Source organism: Nicotiana tabacum, chromosome 20, assembly GCF_000715075.1.
Source record: "Nicotiana tabacum cultivar K326 chromosome 20, ASM71507v2, whole genome shotgun sequence".
Classification (NCBI taxonomy): domain Eukaryota; kingdom Viridiplantae; phylum Streptophyta; class Magnoliopsida; order Solanales; family Solanaceae; genus Nicotiana; species Nicotiana tabacum.
Window position 1 is genome coordinate 80,745,923 of NC_134099.1, and position 16,737 is coordinate 80,762,659.

Consider the following 16,737-nt stretch of genomic DNA (forward strand, 5'->3'; position numbering starts at 1 on the left):
GTAATAATTTTTTACAACTAAATGAGTTTGAAGTTTATTTAGCCTGGGACCATGAGTTCGTGGGCCCGATCTTAGCCTGTTGCTGCAAAAAGACCGATTAGCCCGGGACCGGGACAATTTGGACCGGCCTACTTGGCCCGTTTAGGGACCGGACCGGCCCACTTGTCACCATTAGCATTTTTCTTTTTCAGTTTTAGGTAAAATATTTATTTATTTTTTTAAGAAAGGCTAAAGGGGCAATTTTGTAATATTGGGGGGAAGAATCCCACAAAAGTTCTTGCTTCATCTTCGTTTGCAAAGATAGATATTCCTCGCAGGCTGCCTCACAACTTGCAAAACCCTTCGAAACGATCAAATTCTTAAGGTAAATTTCTCAGTGCTCAAAATCTCAAGCACAGATTTTAACTCATAGTACTACTTTTCAGGATCTCATCTGATTTCTTTAGAATCTTTTATTCTTCCATTGATTGAATAATAAGTCTATCACAGTAGAAAATCCCTCATGCTTAATATTGTGCCCTCTAAGTTTTAAATTGCTTTTTTTATGATTCAGTATTTGAATTTCTATATGGGTATGCTTTTATTTGTGTCAATCCTGCCTAAATGGTGGTGATTTTCTCGTTAGTTGGTCCTTCAATTTTTTTTTTTTGTTAATTTTCTCAACAAAAAAAATAGTTTTTTTTTTGGCTTTCACTTGATGGGAGCAGCACCCTTTGTACTCTACGGAGAGATGATGGATTTAGCCTATTTCGTTATATTGACTTGGTTATGTACAAAATACTAACTTGGGATTGGGAATAGTTGTTATTGTTGTCATACTTACATTAAGTTTTTTGTTTTAAAGGACTGTTTACTTTAGTTAGAGACCTTCGTCTATTGTAATATTCGAAAATGTTGAGTTTGGACAATCCTCCACTTATCAGCTACCTTTGGCATTGAGGTAGGTCCAAGGTTCATTTCTTATCATGTTACCAAAGCTAGGCCCACGCCCATCCGAAATCTTGGTTTACACTTTACCCGATGTTGGGTCCCCATATTTTTATTATTCACGCTCCAGTTGGTTGGCCTGGGCGTGCGGGTGTTGAGTTTGTCCCACATCAGTTGCGAGATGGGAATTTGATCTCTTTATATGGTCTAGAGCGGATTGGATACAAAAGATTCATATAGTGACCAAACTAATTCAGAATTAAGTGACCGAATTTGAGGCATAGTTGATTGATTGATATTATACTATAGGCCTTCCATATGTCTACTTTCATTTCTCTGTTTTTTGTTGGCGTTCAAAAGATAATCCTCCACTAGTACCGGGGCAGTGGGGGAAATGATGTATGGCCGTGGTATCCCGATACATAGGAGTAACACAAGTTGATAACTTCAAATTACTGACTATCAGGTAAGCTAACTTGGATTAGCTTATGAAAATATAGGTTATGGTAACATTAGAAGAAGCATCTCATCTTGTTACATGTCTTTCTTCGTTTATGATCATAGGAGGGCGCTGAATCGCTTTTATTTAATGATTTAGGTATATCAACTACACCATGAGCTCATGGTTTCAATACCTGCTGTAGCATAAAGTATCCAAGGAAGCAGATTTATATGCTAGGCAAAACAAAGAAAAAAGCAGCAGAGGTACTCCAAATGCTCTATACAGTATACACTAACTTGCACCATTTATTTACCCGATCAGTAATACAATCATCAAACATTTAAGTTCTGCAAGATAACACCATGATATCATCCGACGCTTGGGAACTTAGTGTGCTAGTCAGAAGTCAAAATAAGGGAATTAAAATATAAAAGAGTTGGAAATCACCAACCCTTTTTTTTTATATGTAGTTGGAAACCACCAACTTAGTGTGCTAATCAAAAGTCAAAATGGGGAAATTAAAAGAGTTGGAAGACAACAACTTAGTGTGCTTGAAAATGCAGGAGTAAGAAGAGTTGGAAGCCGACAGTCATATTGTTTCTTTGGGGCTGGTAGAAAACCTTCTAATGTGAGTTAACTTGACCAAAGCTAATACTGTTGCTCATTCCCTCGTGGTTAGTAAATCAAACATAGTTGAGCTGAGCTTGTGTCACTCAGATGCAGTGCAGCTCTTCCGTACCATGGAAGATCATATACACACTGTCATGACGTCCTGATATCAATGATCTTTTTGTCTGCTCCGTTGACCACTTCTGTCATTTTATCTTCCCGTTTTCTTGATATGCAGTCAAGACATTCTTCTCCTATTTCATGTACATCCATCACACTACTGCTCTTACTCAAACTAATTGGTCTTCCTTAATTGAGCATGCATTCAAGTGCAAAATCTGAGTTGTATCCTGTGATTGAGATATCATTCATCGTTACTTTGTTTTGAAACTTTAGCAGTTATGGGAAAGGACTCCAAGGCTAAGGATTCTGGGGCCAAGGGAAAGGGTAAACAGGCTGCTGGTGGAAGTGAGGATGGTGCTTCAAAGGGAAAAGGAAAAGGGGGCAAAGGAGATGGCCTTGGAACCTGCACATATGTTAAAGGTATCTTCTTATATTTTAAGAAGGCCAATGGTTATCTTCTTGTGTTTTAGGTGTTATTATTCCATAAATTTTTGGCTTTGACCTTTCAGCAAGGCATATCTTATGTGAGAAGCAATCGAAAATTAATGAAGCTTACAAGAAACTACAGGAAGGCTGGTTGGACAGTGGAGATAAAGTTCCACCAGCTGAGTTTGCCAAGGTAGATTCAACAATCTCAGCGTATGTATCTATGTCTCTTATTCACCGCGCTTATTCTGAAAGTGAAAATATACAAGGATGTTGAAGAAGGTTGTAGAGTCAGTATTTTGTCTAGGCTTAACAGTCTAAATACAATTAATATATTGCCAAAAGAAGCAGTGAGCTCCTTTCCTTCTGATCCCATAAAAAAGTAGAACATTATTTCAAAAGATTCTGTAGGCAAGAGTCAACACCCAGTGATCCTTCTAAAGTTATTTTTCCTTTTTCTGTTATCTAGCTTGAGACTAAAGTGTAAGCGTCCCTGGTTGATTGATTGAATATAGGTAGCTGCAGCTTACTCAGAATGCCCCTCAGGAAAGAAAGGTGGGGATCTAGGATGGTTTCCACGTGGCAAGATGGCAGGCCCATTTCAGGAAGTTGCCTTCAACACCCCTGTTGGAGTTACCAGTGCACCTTTTAAGTCAACGTGAGACTCCAGCTTTGTTTGTTTCTTTCTTTGTTAGGCAGATTGATTGTTCAATGTCTTGATGCTCAAACCAGCTGACTGTTTTTTATTGACTCCTTTCTTTCTTAAACTGCAGACATGGATACCATATCATTTTAAGTGAAGGGAGGAAAAATTGAGATGTCTGTGCATTCATGTACACGCAGATGGCAGAGAATCTCTTTTATTTGGTCATCTGATGCTGCAGTGACTAAGTACTGGTTAAGATAATAAGACCCTACTGGTGTGGTTTGCAAGTGTAATGCTAAACAAGTAGACATACCAAAATGAATGGATTAAAATTTCTTCCCGGCTCATGTGTATGTCAATATGGTTATTTTGAAGTCTATGATCTCATCTACATTGAACTAACACATTCTGGGGAAAAAGTGTTTGTAGCACTTGATATTAATCGCCTTACCTGAGTAACTAGGTTTTATCACCGGGATTTTACTCCGTGAAAATTGAATGTAAATGGTCGAAGATTAATGATTATGCTTGAATAAGTTGCTACAGTCTAGGTACATCTTTCGTCTAATTAACTGGAATTATTCACGTATTTTTAATTGTTGAGTTGGGTAAATATATAAAATGTCCAAAATATTCATTCAATGGGTAAAGTTCTTAAGAAACCAACAACCAAAACAGAAATAAGATTTTGCATCTCGTATTTGGCACGAAAGTTTGTAAAACTCCACCGATGCCGGTTTACTCGAGGGAAGTGTGCGTAGCCACTTTGTGAACTCCTTTTTGGACCCCTATTTAAGGCATAACTGAAGTTAGTAGATCTTTGTAATATTTTAGCTGCTTAAAAATTAATTTCAGGCTCGATTTTTGTATGAAGTTTCACTTTTCGCCTGAAGTTTTTGTCTGAAGTTTCACCCAAATATCTGAAGTTTCCAGTGATCTAATTCTAGAATATTTGCGTTGGTTTGTGAAATCAGTTCGGCTCTTGAAGTTACAAAATCACACCTGCGCTTCTAGGATTCTTTTTGGAAAAGAGTTGGTATCCTAGCTGCTCAGAAGTGTTTTTCAAATAAAGTAGCCAAACGCAAATTGCTCTCACCAAAAGTACTTTTGAAAAAAATACTATTGAAAGAAACACTATTGAAAAAAGTACTTTTGAGAAAAAACATTTCTCAAAATAAGCTGAGTTTTGGAGTTTGGCCAAACATGTTATATATAGTTTGGTTAACTTTCATCTATTGTCAGATTTGATATAAATGATCAATATGCCAATATTTCTTGGAGCATTATACGATTTTTATCATCACTGCTATGTAAATCACTGAGAGGCTTAAGTTATATGATTTGTTGCAGCTGCAATTTTGACCTCTCATTCTGACAGTTTTCAGGTGGAATTTGTAGTGCATGAGAATGAAAGAATCTGTAAGGCACCATTGCCTGTCCTGAAAGGTTAAAATGAATACAGGGAAAAAACTGAAATGAAGAATACAGAATCAAGATGCGGCGGTTTGATGGATATATGACCCAGACATGTCCAATAGAATTTCCTGCCAAGGTGAAAAAGTGCCTCTTGCGTTCAAAACTGAAGCTGAAAACATGCATCTCCCAAGACAAGTAAAATGCTCATGTACTACTAGGGGTGGCAAACGGGTGGATCGGGTCGAATATGGATAAATTATTTGATCCGACCCATATTTGAGACGGATAAAAAACGGGTTATCCGACGGATAACATGGATATCCATATTATCCATCACTTGAAAGAGAATTTCTAGTCTCCCAAAGTTGAAGAACCCCAATTTGAGGCTTTACAAATATAAAAATTAGACACATTAGTTATCCATTTGGTTAATCATTTTAAGAGGATAATATAGTTCTTATCCATATTCGACCTGTTTTTAAAAAGTTCATTATTCAACCCATTTTTTAATGGATAATATGGACGGATAAATGTTTTCTTTTAACCATTTTGCACCTCTATGTACTACTAAGGTACTAGGCAATTAGGCATGAAACGCTATACCCAAAGGAATAAGGATTATTCTAACTTAACCAAGTAGCGACTCTTCAAACAGAGAGAAATTATACTAAGGTTGGACAAACTAAAACCAACAGCATACAGCCAGCGTGATCAGTTGCCTATAAGAACTCAGATGATGCTATCAAGCAATTTATAACCTTTTCAAGTAGCAAAATATCATTCTGCGCACTCTTTGGATCAGCTAACAAGGTTTCGGCTTCTCAGTGCAGAGTGAAAAAAAATAAAAATAAAAAAATTGCAAACCTGAAGACCAAGATTTGATCAACTCGTAACCAGCTTCAGAGAGAAAAATGCAACTTGAAAGAAAAAAACCTTTCTGACTCAACTTTACAGAAGTGAATACAGCTAACAGCCTACATGGTTATAATTCACCATTATGGCCAAATAGCTTTAAACCCCAGCTCACATCCTCGCAGTGCCTCACATGAGGAACAATTTTACTTGTATCTGTTCCAGTTTTCTTTTTGCAATCATAGTAAGGTGGGGCGTGGAAACACGGCTCCAATGATGCAGCTCGAACACAAGGCGGATTATGGGCTGTCTTGTTCTCAGGCTTGTATAGGATCCAAGGCTTCAAACCTCCAAGACCATGAGCCACATATCCGAAAGTCGACCATGCACTTGTAACCAATTTGTCAGTTAAACTCAGTAGATACATTTCTGCCAACGCCTTTCTATCATGCATAAGCTTCTCAGTTTGTTGATGTTTCTCCTGACTCGGCTGGTAAACGCCAACGATCTCTCCTGTCACAGTGGGATGCTCCCAGTACATGTTTCGGAACTCTTCAAAATATCCAGGGCTTAGAGAAGTTATCAGGACGGCTATTGTCTTCTGCTTCCCGGATGGATTGATTATAGGCTCCCCCCGGTTAATTCGTGGCAGCAGATTCTCCTTCATTGTACAAGTGAAGATCTGATCCAGAAAATACTTAAAAGGACCAACACCTGTATCAAAAACTCTAATTTGAATTCCTAGTTTTTCATCTGCTTGGGCTAAATAAGCTTGATAATACCTCATAACAAGCCCCCATACAGAATTTGTGGGATGGAAAAGGTATCTACTCAGAAAGTGGAATATGGTTTCTTTTTCCGGGAAAAGATTATTCAACTCTTGCTCAAATGATGGGATCAAGAAAAGAAAAGGCACAAAATAATTATCGGTCCTCATGACTAGCCAAGGAATTTTCTGGAGAAAACTTTGATCCTCGTCACAGAAAAATAATTTATCTTGATCATCATAATCATGAGCTAAATGAAGGTAGATGAAGGGAGGTACTATTGAGCCAGATGAATTTCCAACGATATCATTCTTCACCATATAACCATAGCAATGAGGAGATTTCTGATCAAAGGTACTGAACTTACTGAATATAGGGAAATCTGGAGGAAGTAACCAAGAAACGTCCGGAAATGGTTCACAGAAGAGATCAGGCATATTAACTCCAGGATCAACAAGTAGGACTCGATTTGTAAGCAGAGCATATAGGAAAGCAGAAGCTAAGGTTAGTATCCTATTTCCTAAACCACTATAGGATATCCAAACTAAGTAATTACAATCTGCAGAACCTCTGTATTGACCAGATTTGAAAAGCTCGACACTTCTGTTGTATAATTCTGTATGAGGTCCACATCGCTTATGGAGAGCCTCATAGTTCCGTAACCTTGAGATGAGGTAAGAAGAAGGCTTCTGGCGCAGTTCTTTATGATATAAGACTGACTCATGTCTACTCAGACAAGATCTTTCATCAAATCCAGAAGGAAGAAGGCCACCGAGCAGTTTATCTTTCTGCAACATGACTGGCCGATGACTACCATCTTCTGAAACTCTGGCTGAAAAAATCAAAAAAGAAATTAAACAAGAAAAGAAACTTATTACATAGTTTAAGGAAGCCACACTCCAAAAGGCACAAAACATCTATCATCTTATCAGTAACACAGTCACGATGACAACCATTTTCTAGCTATTATATCCACAATCAAACTATAAGAGCAAGCATGCAAGCAAAACATTATATAAACAAAGCAGAGAGAGAGAGAGAGAGAGAGAGAGAGAGAGTATATCTGCCTACCATACTATGCAAGAATGCAACAAATGACTGGTCAATTTTTAAGTAGAATGATGGGATAATGCCCCATACAAGCAAAATTTAAATGACTGAAACTGATTATTTTGCCGCCAACCTTGGTTCTCAGCTTTAGCTTTATTCTACCGATTAAATCTTCAAAAGCATTGGGGCCTTTTAACTTTCCTCACACTAATAAGAGTGTGTACATCTGAAGCCAGATATGCTAGGCTAATCCAAACTAACACACGAGAATAAATAAGCACAAAATCAAATCTAGGATCCTGGGCTCACCTAATTGCTGTATTTTGTTTCAATCTACAGAAGGCACTCAAGCCATTACGTTGTCTTCAAACAAATATCCATTTACACCCCCAACCTAACATCATAGCGGGAAAAGAGAATGTATTCGGACTTTCTCTTGTTATAGAAACTGGATTCACTGGTGGAACAGCAAACGAATCAGCTCTGAGCCAAACAACAATAGTGCAATTTGCAATTATACTTATACTAAGATGCAACTGCAGCACAGAAGGTTATAAAAATCAAAAGCACATATAGAGGCTGCAAATCATTGTACTACTAATACCAATCCTATAAAGGTGCAGCTCTGTTGATAATCTGCGTCATGGACTTATGTGAATTTCTTTCTTAATTGCCTTCACGCTTTTCAGACCAACAAATTATTAGTGCTAACGAATTTCGACTTTAGTTATTTAGGGTGCAAAGCGCTTTTTACAGTAATATGTGGTTCTCAAACAAAAATCTTTTACTCTATTACTGCCAGTAGTAAACCTAAACAACACTTCACCGGAGTACATCGTTAAGTGCATGCTAGTGCAATCCAGGATTTTAAATCAGTGGTGTAGTCAGTGGCGGACAGACATTGATTCAAATAGTGTCATGTGACACTGCAACACCAAGACATTTTATTACTGTATATGTCATATTTTACACAATATTCTAAAAATTATATACTTACACACCACATTAATGCAGAGTAAACATCAGGTAAAGCCTAACTGAAACCCCACGACCTCAAACTCAAACCCATGTACTAGCTCTATGGTGACGTAGGCCGATACTGCTGGGGTAAAAATCTGCATACGCCACTCGGTGTAGTACTATACTCCCTAGTAATTTATGGCCGTGGGTTTAATATAATTTCTTTAAAATGATCCAGTATATAAATATTTCAAACACTGCAGCGGGCCAAAATCGCTGCTCACATACTACATCCATCCATGTGCATGCGTGTTGTATGTATCTATTCTACTTATGCCAAACTTGATTCACTAAAAAAGTCGTATAATCAACCGTAAAAAAAGCTAAAGAATGGGGAAATGGAAGTACCATTTGGGGGTATAACATCAAAGAGTCTAGCTTCAGCCAAAATCCGGAGTCGGCTATCAAAAGGCAAGTCTCTGAGTATAACAGAGGCCGAGAATACAACCGTCAAAACCATCAAACAAACAAAGACAAATCCCATAAATCTCATGGGATTCAAACCCCATCTCGCCTCTGAAACCATATTAGAAACAGGGTTATTCTCCCGATCTAATGACACTGACTCATGTGGCTGATCATTGAAGCTTCTATTCAACCTCTTCATTTATTAATCACAGATGGTGAAGCGGTTATCATAAAAAAAAAAAAATAACAGTGGATAATTATGAATTTAGAATGAAATTTGGAAAATAAAAAAGGGTGAAGTAATTAAGGAAACTGGGAATTGTGAACACTGGGACTTGGATGTAACCAAAAATCCACCACTTTAATTTCGGTTTATATGCACATGCAAAAAAAAAAAATGATAGAGAGTGGTTGTGTGTGTTTGTGTATTAACTTTAATTGAATTGAATGAGCTTAAATCATGGGAATTCGCAATTAGAGAGTGAAACCGAACGTAAGTGGAGAGTGAAGAAACGGTTGGAAACTTGGAAGAGTGCGTATGGGAGTTTGTTGCCGCGCCTGCGCAATTGTGGGACCTTGTTTTCTTTTGACTCGTTGCTTCATTCAATATAGAGTTTTTACACTACCAATGAATAGTACTCCTCCGTTTCAATTTATTTGAATCCATTTAACTGGGCATCATGATCCGGATTTTTCACCCTCGAGAGTTATGATGACGCCTACTAATATAAGCTAGGAAAGCCAACTGTTTGAACAAATTTCCTTTTTACCAATTTATATTCCTTAACAATTATAAAGCAATAACGTGTAAATAGCGAAAATTACAATAAGCGGAAGAAAGAAATAAATTATTTGAATATGTATCTAATACAACTGTTTGAGCATCAACTACCCAGAACTGGTGTCACAGTTTCACAGACGATCTAAGAATACTACGTACAAATTCTGAAAGATAAAAGATACACTGTTTTTGAACTAAAGAAATGAAACATGAGTAAAGGGATAGAGGGAGACGTCAGGGCCTGCGGACGCCTGCAGGACTACCTTGGATCTCCGCGTGGACTGAAAGCAGCCACCCAATCTACGGTCCAAAAGCTGCTGCTCCGGGATCTGCACACAGTGCAGAGTGTAGTATCAGCACAACCGACCACATGTGCTGGTAAGTGCCTAGCCTAACCTCGGCAAAATAATGATGAGGCTAGGACCAGACTACCAAATAAACCTGTGCAATTTAACTATATACAGCGGAAAAGAAGAACAGAAATATACAGTCAAGTATGGGATGGGTAGCATGCTGCGGGGGAACAATCAATTTAGAATAGAAAGACAACAGGTAATTGAAAGAAACAACATATCTCACATATCATCAAAGAATCAGAAATCAATAAGTGCACTGTTACGACCCTAACCCGGACCCGATCGTGATGGAGCCTCTCGTGAAGACAAGGCCAGCCAACTACTCCCAGTTCAATCTTTAAGCAGTTAAACATTAAGAAACAGTAATAAGCATAATCAATTAAACCAAGGTTTAAGCAGTTAAAAATATAATTTGCGGAAAATAATCCCAACACAGCCTGAAATCGGGGTGTCACTAGTCATGAGCATCTATAAATCCGATAAGTCTATAACTATTATAAATGTCTGAAAAGAGATAGAAATAACAAAGAGGGAGAAACACGGGATTGCGGACGCCAAGCAGCTACCTTGTGAACTCCGAATGTCCGCCGGGAGCCCTCAACTCACACTGGCCGGATCAGCAACGCCTGAATCAGCACGCGGTGTGCAGAGAGTAAAGTAAGTACTCCAACTCAGCGAGTAATAAATGTAAATAAAGACTGAAAGCAGGAAATCACGTAAGGCACAAAAGCATGCTATAATGAAGCAGTTAAACCATTAAAACAGTATATCAGTGAAAGATAGGTAAAATCCTTTAACTCATAATTTATTTCATGAAAAGCCTTTTTCAACAATTAAGCAGGTAATTGACAGTCAATTATGAAAAGTAAACACATAAAGGTTCGCCCCTCGGGCACAGTATCAATAAATCCGCCCCTCGGGCAACATCCTAGAACAATACCAGCCCCTCGAGCAATCACATAGAACAATACCAGCCTCTCGGCTCAATCTCACATGACAATGGGTACCCGCGCTCACTGAGGGTGTACAGACTCCTAGAGGGGCCCCTTACGGCTTAAGTGTAATATCAAGCCACCTCGTGGCATCATCACTAGGCTCTCGGCCTCATATCAATCAAGACACCTCGTGGCGTACATATCTCAGGCTCTCGGCCTCATAATCAATATCAAATGTTTCCTCACAACATAGGCCCTCGTCCTTACTCAGTCAAAATCCTCACAAGCCACTAGGGCAATAGTAAAACATGATTCTCAGCCCAAAAATATCATTTAAAATATCATGTAAGTGTTAAAACAGAGTAAACATGGCTGAGTATGAAAACGGTGAAATATAACATGACTGAGTTCAAGTATAAAGTCAAAACAGTGAGGAAATACCAGTAAAAATCCCCGAAGGGTTCAAATAGTTAGCACAAGGCCCAAATATGGCATTCAACCCAAATCAGGATGATAGCAAATAGATTTTGGTCAAATACGTGGTAAAACAGTCATTTGGGATGGACTAAGTAGCAATCCCTAATAGTGCACAACCCCACGCCCGTCATCAAGCATGTGTGTCACCTCAATATAGCACTATGATGTGCAATCCGGGGTTTCGAACCCTCAGAACATCATTTACAATCATTACTCATCTCGAACCGGTCAAATCTCTAGCTCGCGACGCCTTTGCCCCTCGAATCGGCCTCCACTCACGTCGAATCTATCCAAAATCAGAACGAGGACATCAAATATGCTATGGGAACGAAGCCCAAGCAAAAATAATCAAAATACGACACAAATCCCGAAATTACCAAAACCCGACCCCCGGGCCCACATCTCGGAATTCGATAACTTTTACATCAATAGATTCCTTATCTCCCCACGAGTTCATACATATCAAAAGTTCTAAAATTCGACCTCAAATGGTCCTTCAAATTCTCAAGCAAAGGTCTAAGTTTCCAAGCCCTAGTTTCCCCAATTTTCACCCTTATTTTCCATAATTTCTTACTCTAATCCATGAAATAATAGCATAGGAACGAGTTTTAGGTCCAAATTCCTTACCTCAATGAATTTCCCTTGAAATACCTCTTTCAAATCGTCCAAAAAGCTCCAGCACCAAGATAAAAATGGTCAAAATAGCTAAAATTCATGAAGGGCACAATTTATACTTTCTGCCCAGTGATTTTTGCATTTGCGTCCCTTTAACTGCTTCTGCGGTACCGTATTTGCGATTATTCCTCCTTTTCTGCGAAAATCACTTAACGCCACATTACCGCACCTGCGATCCCATACCCGCATCTACGACTTCGCAGATGCGGGCCTCTTAGTTGCACCTGCGGTTCTTGCTCCTCAAGCCCTTTTTCGCTTCTGCAGCCGATCTCCCACACGTACGGTGTCGCACCTGCGGTCCCCAATCCGCAGGTGCGGAAATACCAGAAGCAGCAAGGTTCAGCAGCTGCAACAAGTCTCAAACCTTTCCGTCAACCATCCGAAATTACCCCGATGCCCCCGGGACCTCAACCAAAAGCACAAACATATCCTAATACCTTATTCAAACTTGTACCAATCTTCAAAACACCTCAAACAACATCAAATCAACAAAAACACGTCGGATTCAAGCCAAACTTTCAAAAATCTTCCGAATTCCGCCTTTGATAAAAAACCCAACCAAACCACGTCCGAATGACCTGAAATTTTGCACACACATCCCAAATGACACAACGGAACTACGACAACTCTCGGAATTGCATTTCGACCCCTATATCAAAATCTCGCCTACCGACCGGAAATCGCCAAAATATCAACTTCGCTAATTCAAGCCTAAATCTACTACGAACCTCCAAAACTCTTTCCGATCACGCTCCTAAGTAATAAATCACCTTCTGAAGCTAACTGAACCATCGGAACTCACATCCGAGCCCTCTAACAGATAAGTCAACATTCGGTTGACTTTTCTAACTTAAGATTCCTTAAAAGAGACTAAAACCTTACCAAAATCATTTCGGATTCGATCCGACCAACCCGATACCACGTAACACGGATAAACAAAGCATAAAGAATCAGAAATAGGGAAAACGGAGCAGTAAATCAAGAGATGACTGGTCGGGTTGTCACATCCTCCCCAACTTAAACAAACATTCGTCCTCGAACGAGTTAAGAAACATACCTGAAGCCTCAAACAGGTGAGGATATATGCTCCGCATCTCCCGCTCGGTCTCCCAGGTAGCCTCCTCCATGGGCCGACCTCTCCACTGCACTTTCACTGAAGCTATATCCTTTGACCGCACCTTTCGAACCTGACAACCCAAAATAGCTACTAGCTCCACATCATAAGTCAAATCATCATCCAACTGAACCGTGCTGAAATCCAAAACATGAGACGGATCCCCAATATACTTCCGGAGCATAGAAATATGAAATACCGGATGCACACTCGATAAGTTGGGTGGAAAAGCAAGCTCATAAGCCACATCCCCAATCCTCCGAAGCACCTCAAAAGGCCCAATGAACCGTGGACTCAATTTCCATTTCTTCCCAAATCTCATAACACCATTCATGGGTGAAACCTTTAACAGAACTTTCTCGCCAACCATGTAGGACACATCCCGAACCTTCCTATCAGCATAGCTCTTTTGCCTCAACTGCACTGTATGAAGCCTCTCCTGAATCACCTTCACCTTTTCTAAGGCATCCTCCACCAAGTCTGTCCCCAATAGCCTAGCCTCACCGGGCTCGAACTAACTAACCAGAGATCTACACCGTCTCCCATATAAAGCCTCGTATGGATCCATCTGAATACTCGACTGGTAGTTGTTGTTATAAACAAACTCTGCAAGCGGTAGAAACTGATCTCATAACCCTCCAAAATCAATGACACAAGCATGCAACATGTCCTCCAATATCTGAATAGTGCTCTCGGACTGTCCGTCCGTGTGAGGGTGAAAAGTTATGCTCAACTCAACTTGAGTACCCAACTCTCGCTGCACAGACCTCCAAAACTGTGATGTATACTGAGTGCCCCTATCTGAAATGATGGAAATTGGGACACCATGCAAACGAACAATCTCCCGGATATAGATCTCTGCTAACCATTCTAAAGAATAGGTAGTACACACAGGAATGAAGTGCGCGGACTTGATCAGTCGATCCACAATCACCCAAATAGCATCGAACTTCCTCAAAGTCCGTGGAAGTCTAACTACAAAGTCCATAGTGATCCTCTCCCACTTCCACTCTGGAATATCTATCCGCTGAAGCAAGCCACCCGGTCTCTGATGCTCATATTTCACCTGCTGACAGTTGAGACACCGAGCTACAAATCCCACAATGTCTTTCTTCATTCTTCTCCACCAATAATGCTGCCTCAAATCCTGATACATCTTCGCGGCACCCGGATGAATGGAATACCGCGAATTATGGGCCTCCTCCAGAATCAACTCCCGAAGCCCATCTACATTGGGCATACAAATCCGGCCCTGCATCCTCAACACCCCATAATTACCTATAGTCACATCTCTGGCATCATCGTACTGAACTCTATCCTTAAGGACAAGCAAATGCGGATCATCATACTGGTGCCCTCTGATGCGATCATATAAGGAAGACCGAGAAACCACACAAGCCAATACCCGATTGGGCTCCAAAATATCTAACCTCACGAACCGAGTGGCCAAGGCCTGAACATCAACTACAAGAGGTCTCTCCCCAACTGGAATATATGCCAAACTTCCAATACTCACTACCTTTCGGCTCAAAGCATCGGCCAGCACATTGGCCTTTCCAGGATGGTACAGTATAGTGATATCATAATCCCTAAGCAACTCCAACCACCTTCGCTGCCTCAAATTGAGATCTTTCTGTTTGAACAAGTGCTGGAGGCTACGATGATCAGTAAACACCTCACAAGACACACCATACAAGTAATAACTCCAAATCTTCAATGCGTGAACTATGGCAGCCAACTCTAAATCATGAACGGGGTAGTTCTTCTCATGGGGCTTCAACTGACGAGAAGCATAAGCAATAACTCTATCCTCCTACATCAATACACAACCAATACCAACTCTCGAAGCATCACAATATACGGTATATGAACCTAAAGCTGATGGTAAAACTAACACTAGAGCTGTGGTCAAAGCTGTCTTGAGCTTCTGAAAGCTCTCTTCACACTCATCCAACCATACAAATGAAGCACCCTTCTGAGTCAACTTGGTCAAGGGCAATGCGATAGATGAGAATCGCTGAACAAAACGGCGATAATAACCACTAAACCAAGAAAACTGCGAATCTCTGTGGCTGAGGATGGTCTGGGCCAACTCTGAACCGCCTCTATCTTCTTCGGATCAACCTGAATACCCTCGCTGGGCACCACGTGCCCCAAGAAATCCACTAAACTGAGCCAAAACTCACACTTAGAGAATTTTGCATAAATTTTCTCCTCCCTCAATCTCTGCAACATAACTCTCAAATGCTCTGCATGCTCCTCCTAACTACGCGAATATACCAGAATATCATCAATGAAGACTATGACAAACGAGTTAAGATAAGACTGGAACATACTGTTCATCAAATGCATGAACGTTGTTGGGGCATTGGTCAGCCCAAAAGACATCACCAAGAACTCATAATGACCATATCGGGTCCTGAAAGCTGTCTTAAGAATATTTGAGTCCCTGATCTTCAACTGGTGATAACCTGAACGGAGATCAATCTTGGAGAACACTCTCTCTCCCTAAGGCTGGTCGAATAAATCATCAATGTGAGGCAAAAGATACTTGTTCTTAATCGTTACCTTGTTCAACTGCCTATAATCAATGCACATCCTCATAGTGCCATCATTCTTCTTCACAAATAGAACTGGCACACCCTAAGGTGACACACTAGGCCGAATGAACCTTTTATCAAGGAGTTCCTAAAGTTGCTCCTTTAATTCCTTTAACTCCGTCGGTGCCATACGATACGGTGGAATAGAAATGGTCTGAGTGCCCAGCACCAGGTCAATACCAAAATTAATATCCCCGTCCAGTGGCATGCCCGACAGGTCTACAGGAAACATATCGGGAAAATCCCTCACAACTGGAACAGAATCAATACTAGGAGTCTCAGCACCGACATCCCTCACAAAGGCTAGATACTAAAGACAACCCTTCCCAACCATACGCTGGGCTTTCAAGAATGAGATCACTCTACTGGGAACATAATCAGTCACACATCGCCACTCAATCTATGGCACACCCAGTATAGTCAATGTGACTGTCTTAGCATTACAGTCCAGAATAGCACGACACGGAGATAGCCAATCCATGCCCAATGACATCGAAATCCACCATACACAATAATAATATATCCACATGGGTCTCCAGACCCCCAGTGGTCACCACACACAACCGGTAGACACGGTCTACAATAACAGTATCACCCACCGGGGTAGATACATGAACAGGTAAAGCAAGAAACTCATAGGGTGTACCCAAATAACGAGCAAAGTATGATGACGCATAAGAAAAGGTGGAGCCGGGATCAAATAATACAGAGGCATCTTTGTGGCAGACTGAAACAATACTTGTAATAACAGCATCTGAAGCAATAGCATCGGGTCTGCCTGGAAGTGCATAAAAACGAGCCTAACAGCCACTTGATCGACCTCCCCTTCTGGGGAGACCCCTAGTTGACTGACCTCCACCCCTAGCTGGCTAGGCGGGCGGTGGTAAAGTAATTGGAGCTAAAGCCGATGACTGACCCATCTGCTGAGATGAACTCACAAGACGACGAGGGCACTGCCTCCACATATGACCCATCTCATCATACTCATAACAACTCCCAGGTGCTGGAGAAGGGGACTGAAGGGAACCCCTCGCACCGGAGTGACTAGCAGATGCACTCGACATAGAAGAGCCCTGGACTGATGGAGCACGGGTCGAACTCTGAGCTAGAAGG

The 16,737-nt window shown here is 40.5% G+C and overlaps 2 protein-coding genes across 5 annotated transcripts; one reads left to right on the forward strand and one right to left on the reverse strand.

The window, feature by feature from the left end:
* Positions 1-234: 234 nt before the first annotated feature.
* Positions 235-3,518, forward strand: LOC107759056 (uncharacterized). Of its 4 annotated transcripts, none has more exons than XM_016576925.2 (6): positions 253-364; positions 1,526-1,632; positions 2,375-2,521; positions 2,611-2,720; positions 3,043-3,185; positions 3,301-3,518. In XM_016576925.2, exons 3-6 carry the CDS (start codon positions 2,380-2,382, stop codon positions 3,341-3,343), a joined length of 438 nt encoding a protein of 145 aa, XP_016432411.1. In that variant the 5' UTR covers positions 253-364; positions 1,526-1,632; positions 2,375-2,379; the 3' UTR covers positions 3,344-3,518. The 4 variants fall into 4 exon arrangements, with proteins under 4 accessions (XP_016432412.1, XP_016432411.1, XP_016432410.1 ...); XM_016576924.2 differs by having other exon boundaries at positions 2,378-2,521; XM_016576926.2 differs by lacking the exon at positions 1,526-1,632 and having other exon boundaries at positions 235-364; positions 2,378-2,521.
* Positions 3,519-5,313: 1,795 nt separating this feature from the next.
* On the reverse strand, positions 5,314-9,156 carry LOC107759058 (galactoside 2-alpha-L-fucosyltransferase-like). Its single transcript, XM_016576928.2, has 2 exons — positions 8,627-9,156; positions 5,314-7,040 (listed from the first exon to the last, which is right to left on the reverse strand). The coding sequence occupies exons 1-2, from the start codon at positions 8,883-8,885 to the stop codon at positions 5,572-5,574; spliced, it is 1,728 nt and encodes a 575-aa protein (XP_016432414.2). The 5' UTR covers positions 8,886-9,156; the 3' UTR covers positions 5,314-5,571.
* Positions 9,157-16,737: the final 7,581 nt, after the last annotated feature.

Coding starts and splice junctions, on each gene's coding strand:
- LOC107759058 (XM_016576928.2), bottom strand. CDS start 8,885: ATGAAGAGGTTGAATAGAAGCTTCAATGATCAGCCACATGAGTCAGTG. Junction 7,041..8,626: donor TGATGTTATACCCCCAAATG/GTACTTCCATTT, acceptor TGATTTTTTCAG/CCAGAGTTTCAGAAGATGGT.
- LOC107759056 (XM_016576926.2), top strand. CDS start 2,380: ATGGGAAAGGACTCCAAGGCTAAGGATTCTGGGGCCAAGGGAAAGGGT. Junction 2,721..3,042: donor CACCAGCTGAGTTTGCCAAG/GTAGATTCAACA, acceptor GATTGAATATAG/GTAGCTGCAGCTTACTCAGA. Junction 3,186..3,300: donor AGTGCACCTTTTAAGTCAAC/GTGAGACTCCAG, acceptor CTTAAACTGCAG/ACATGGATACCATATCATTT.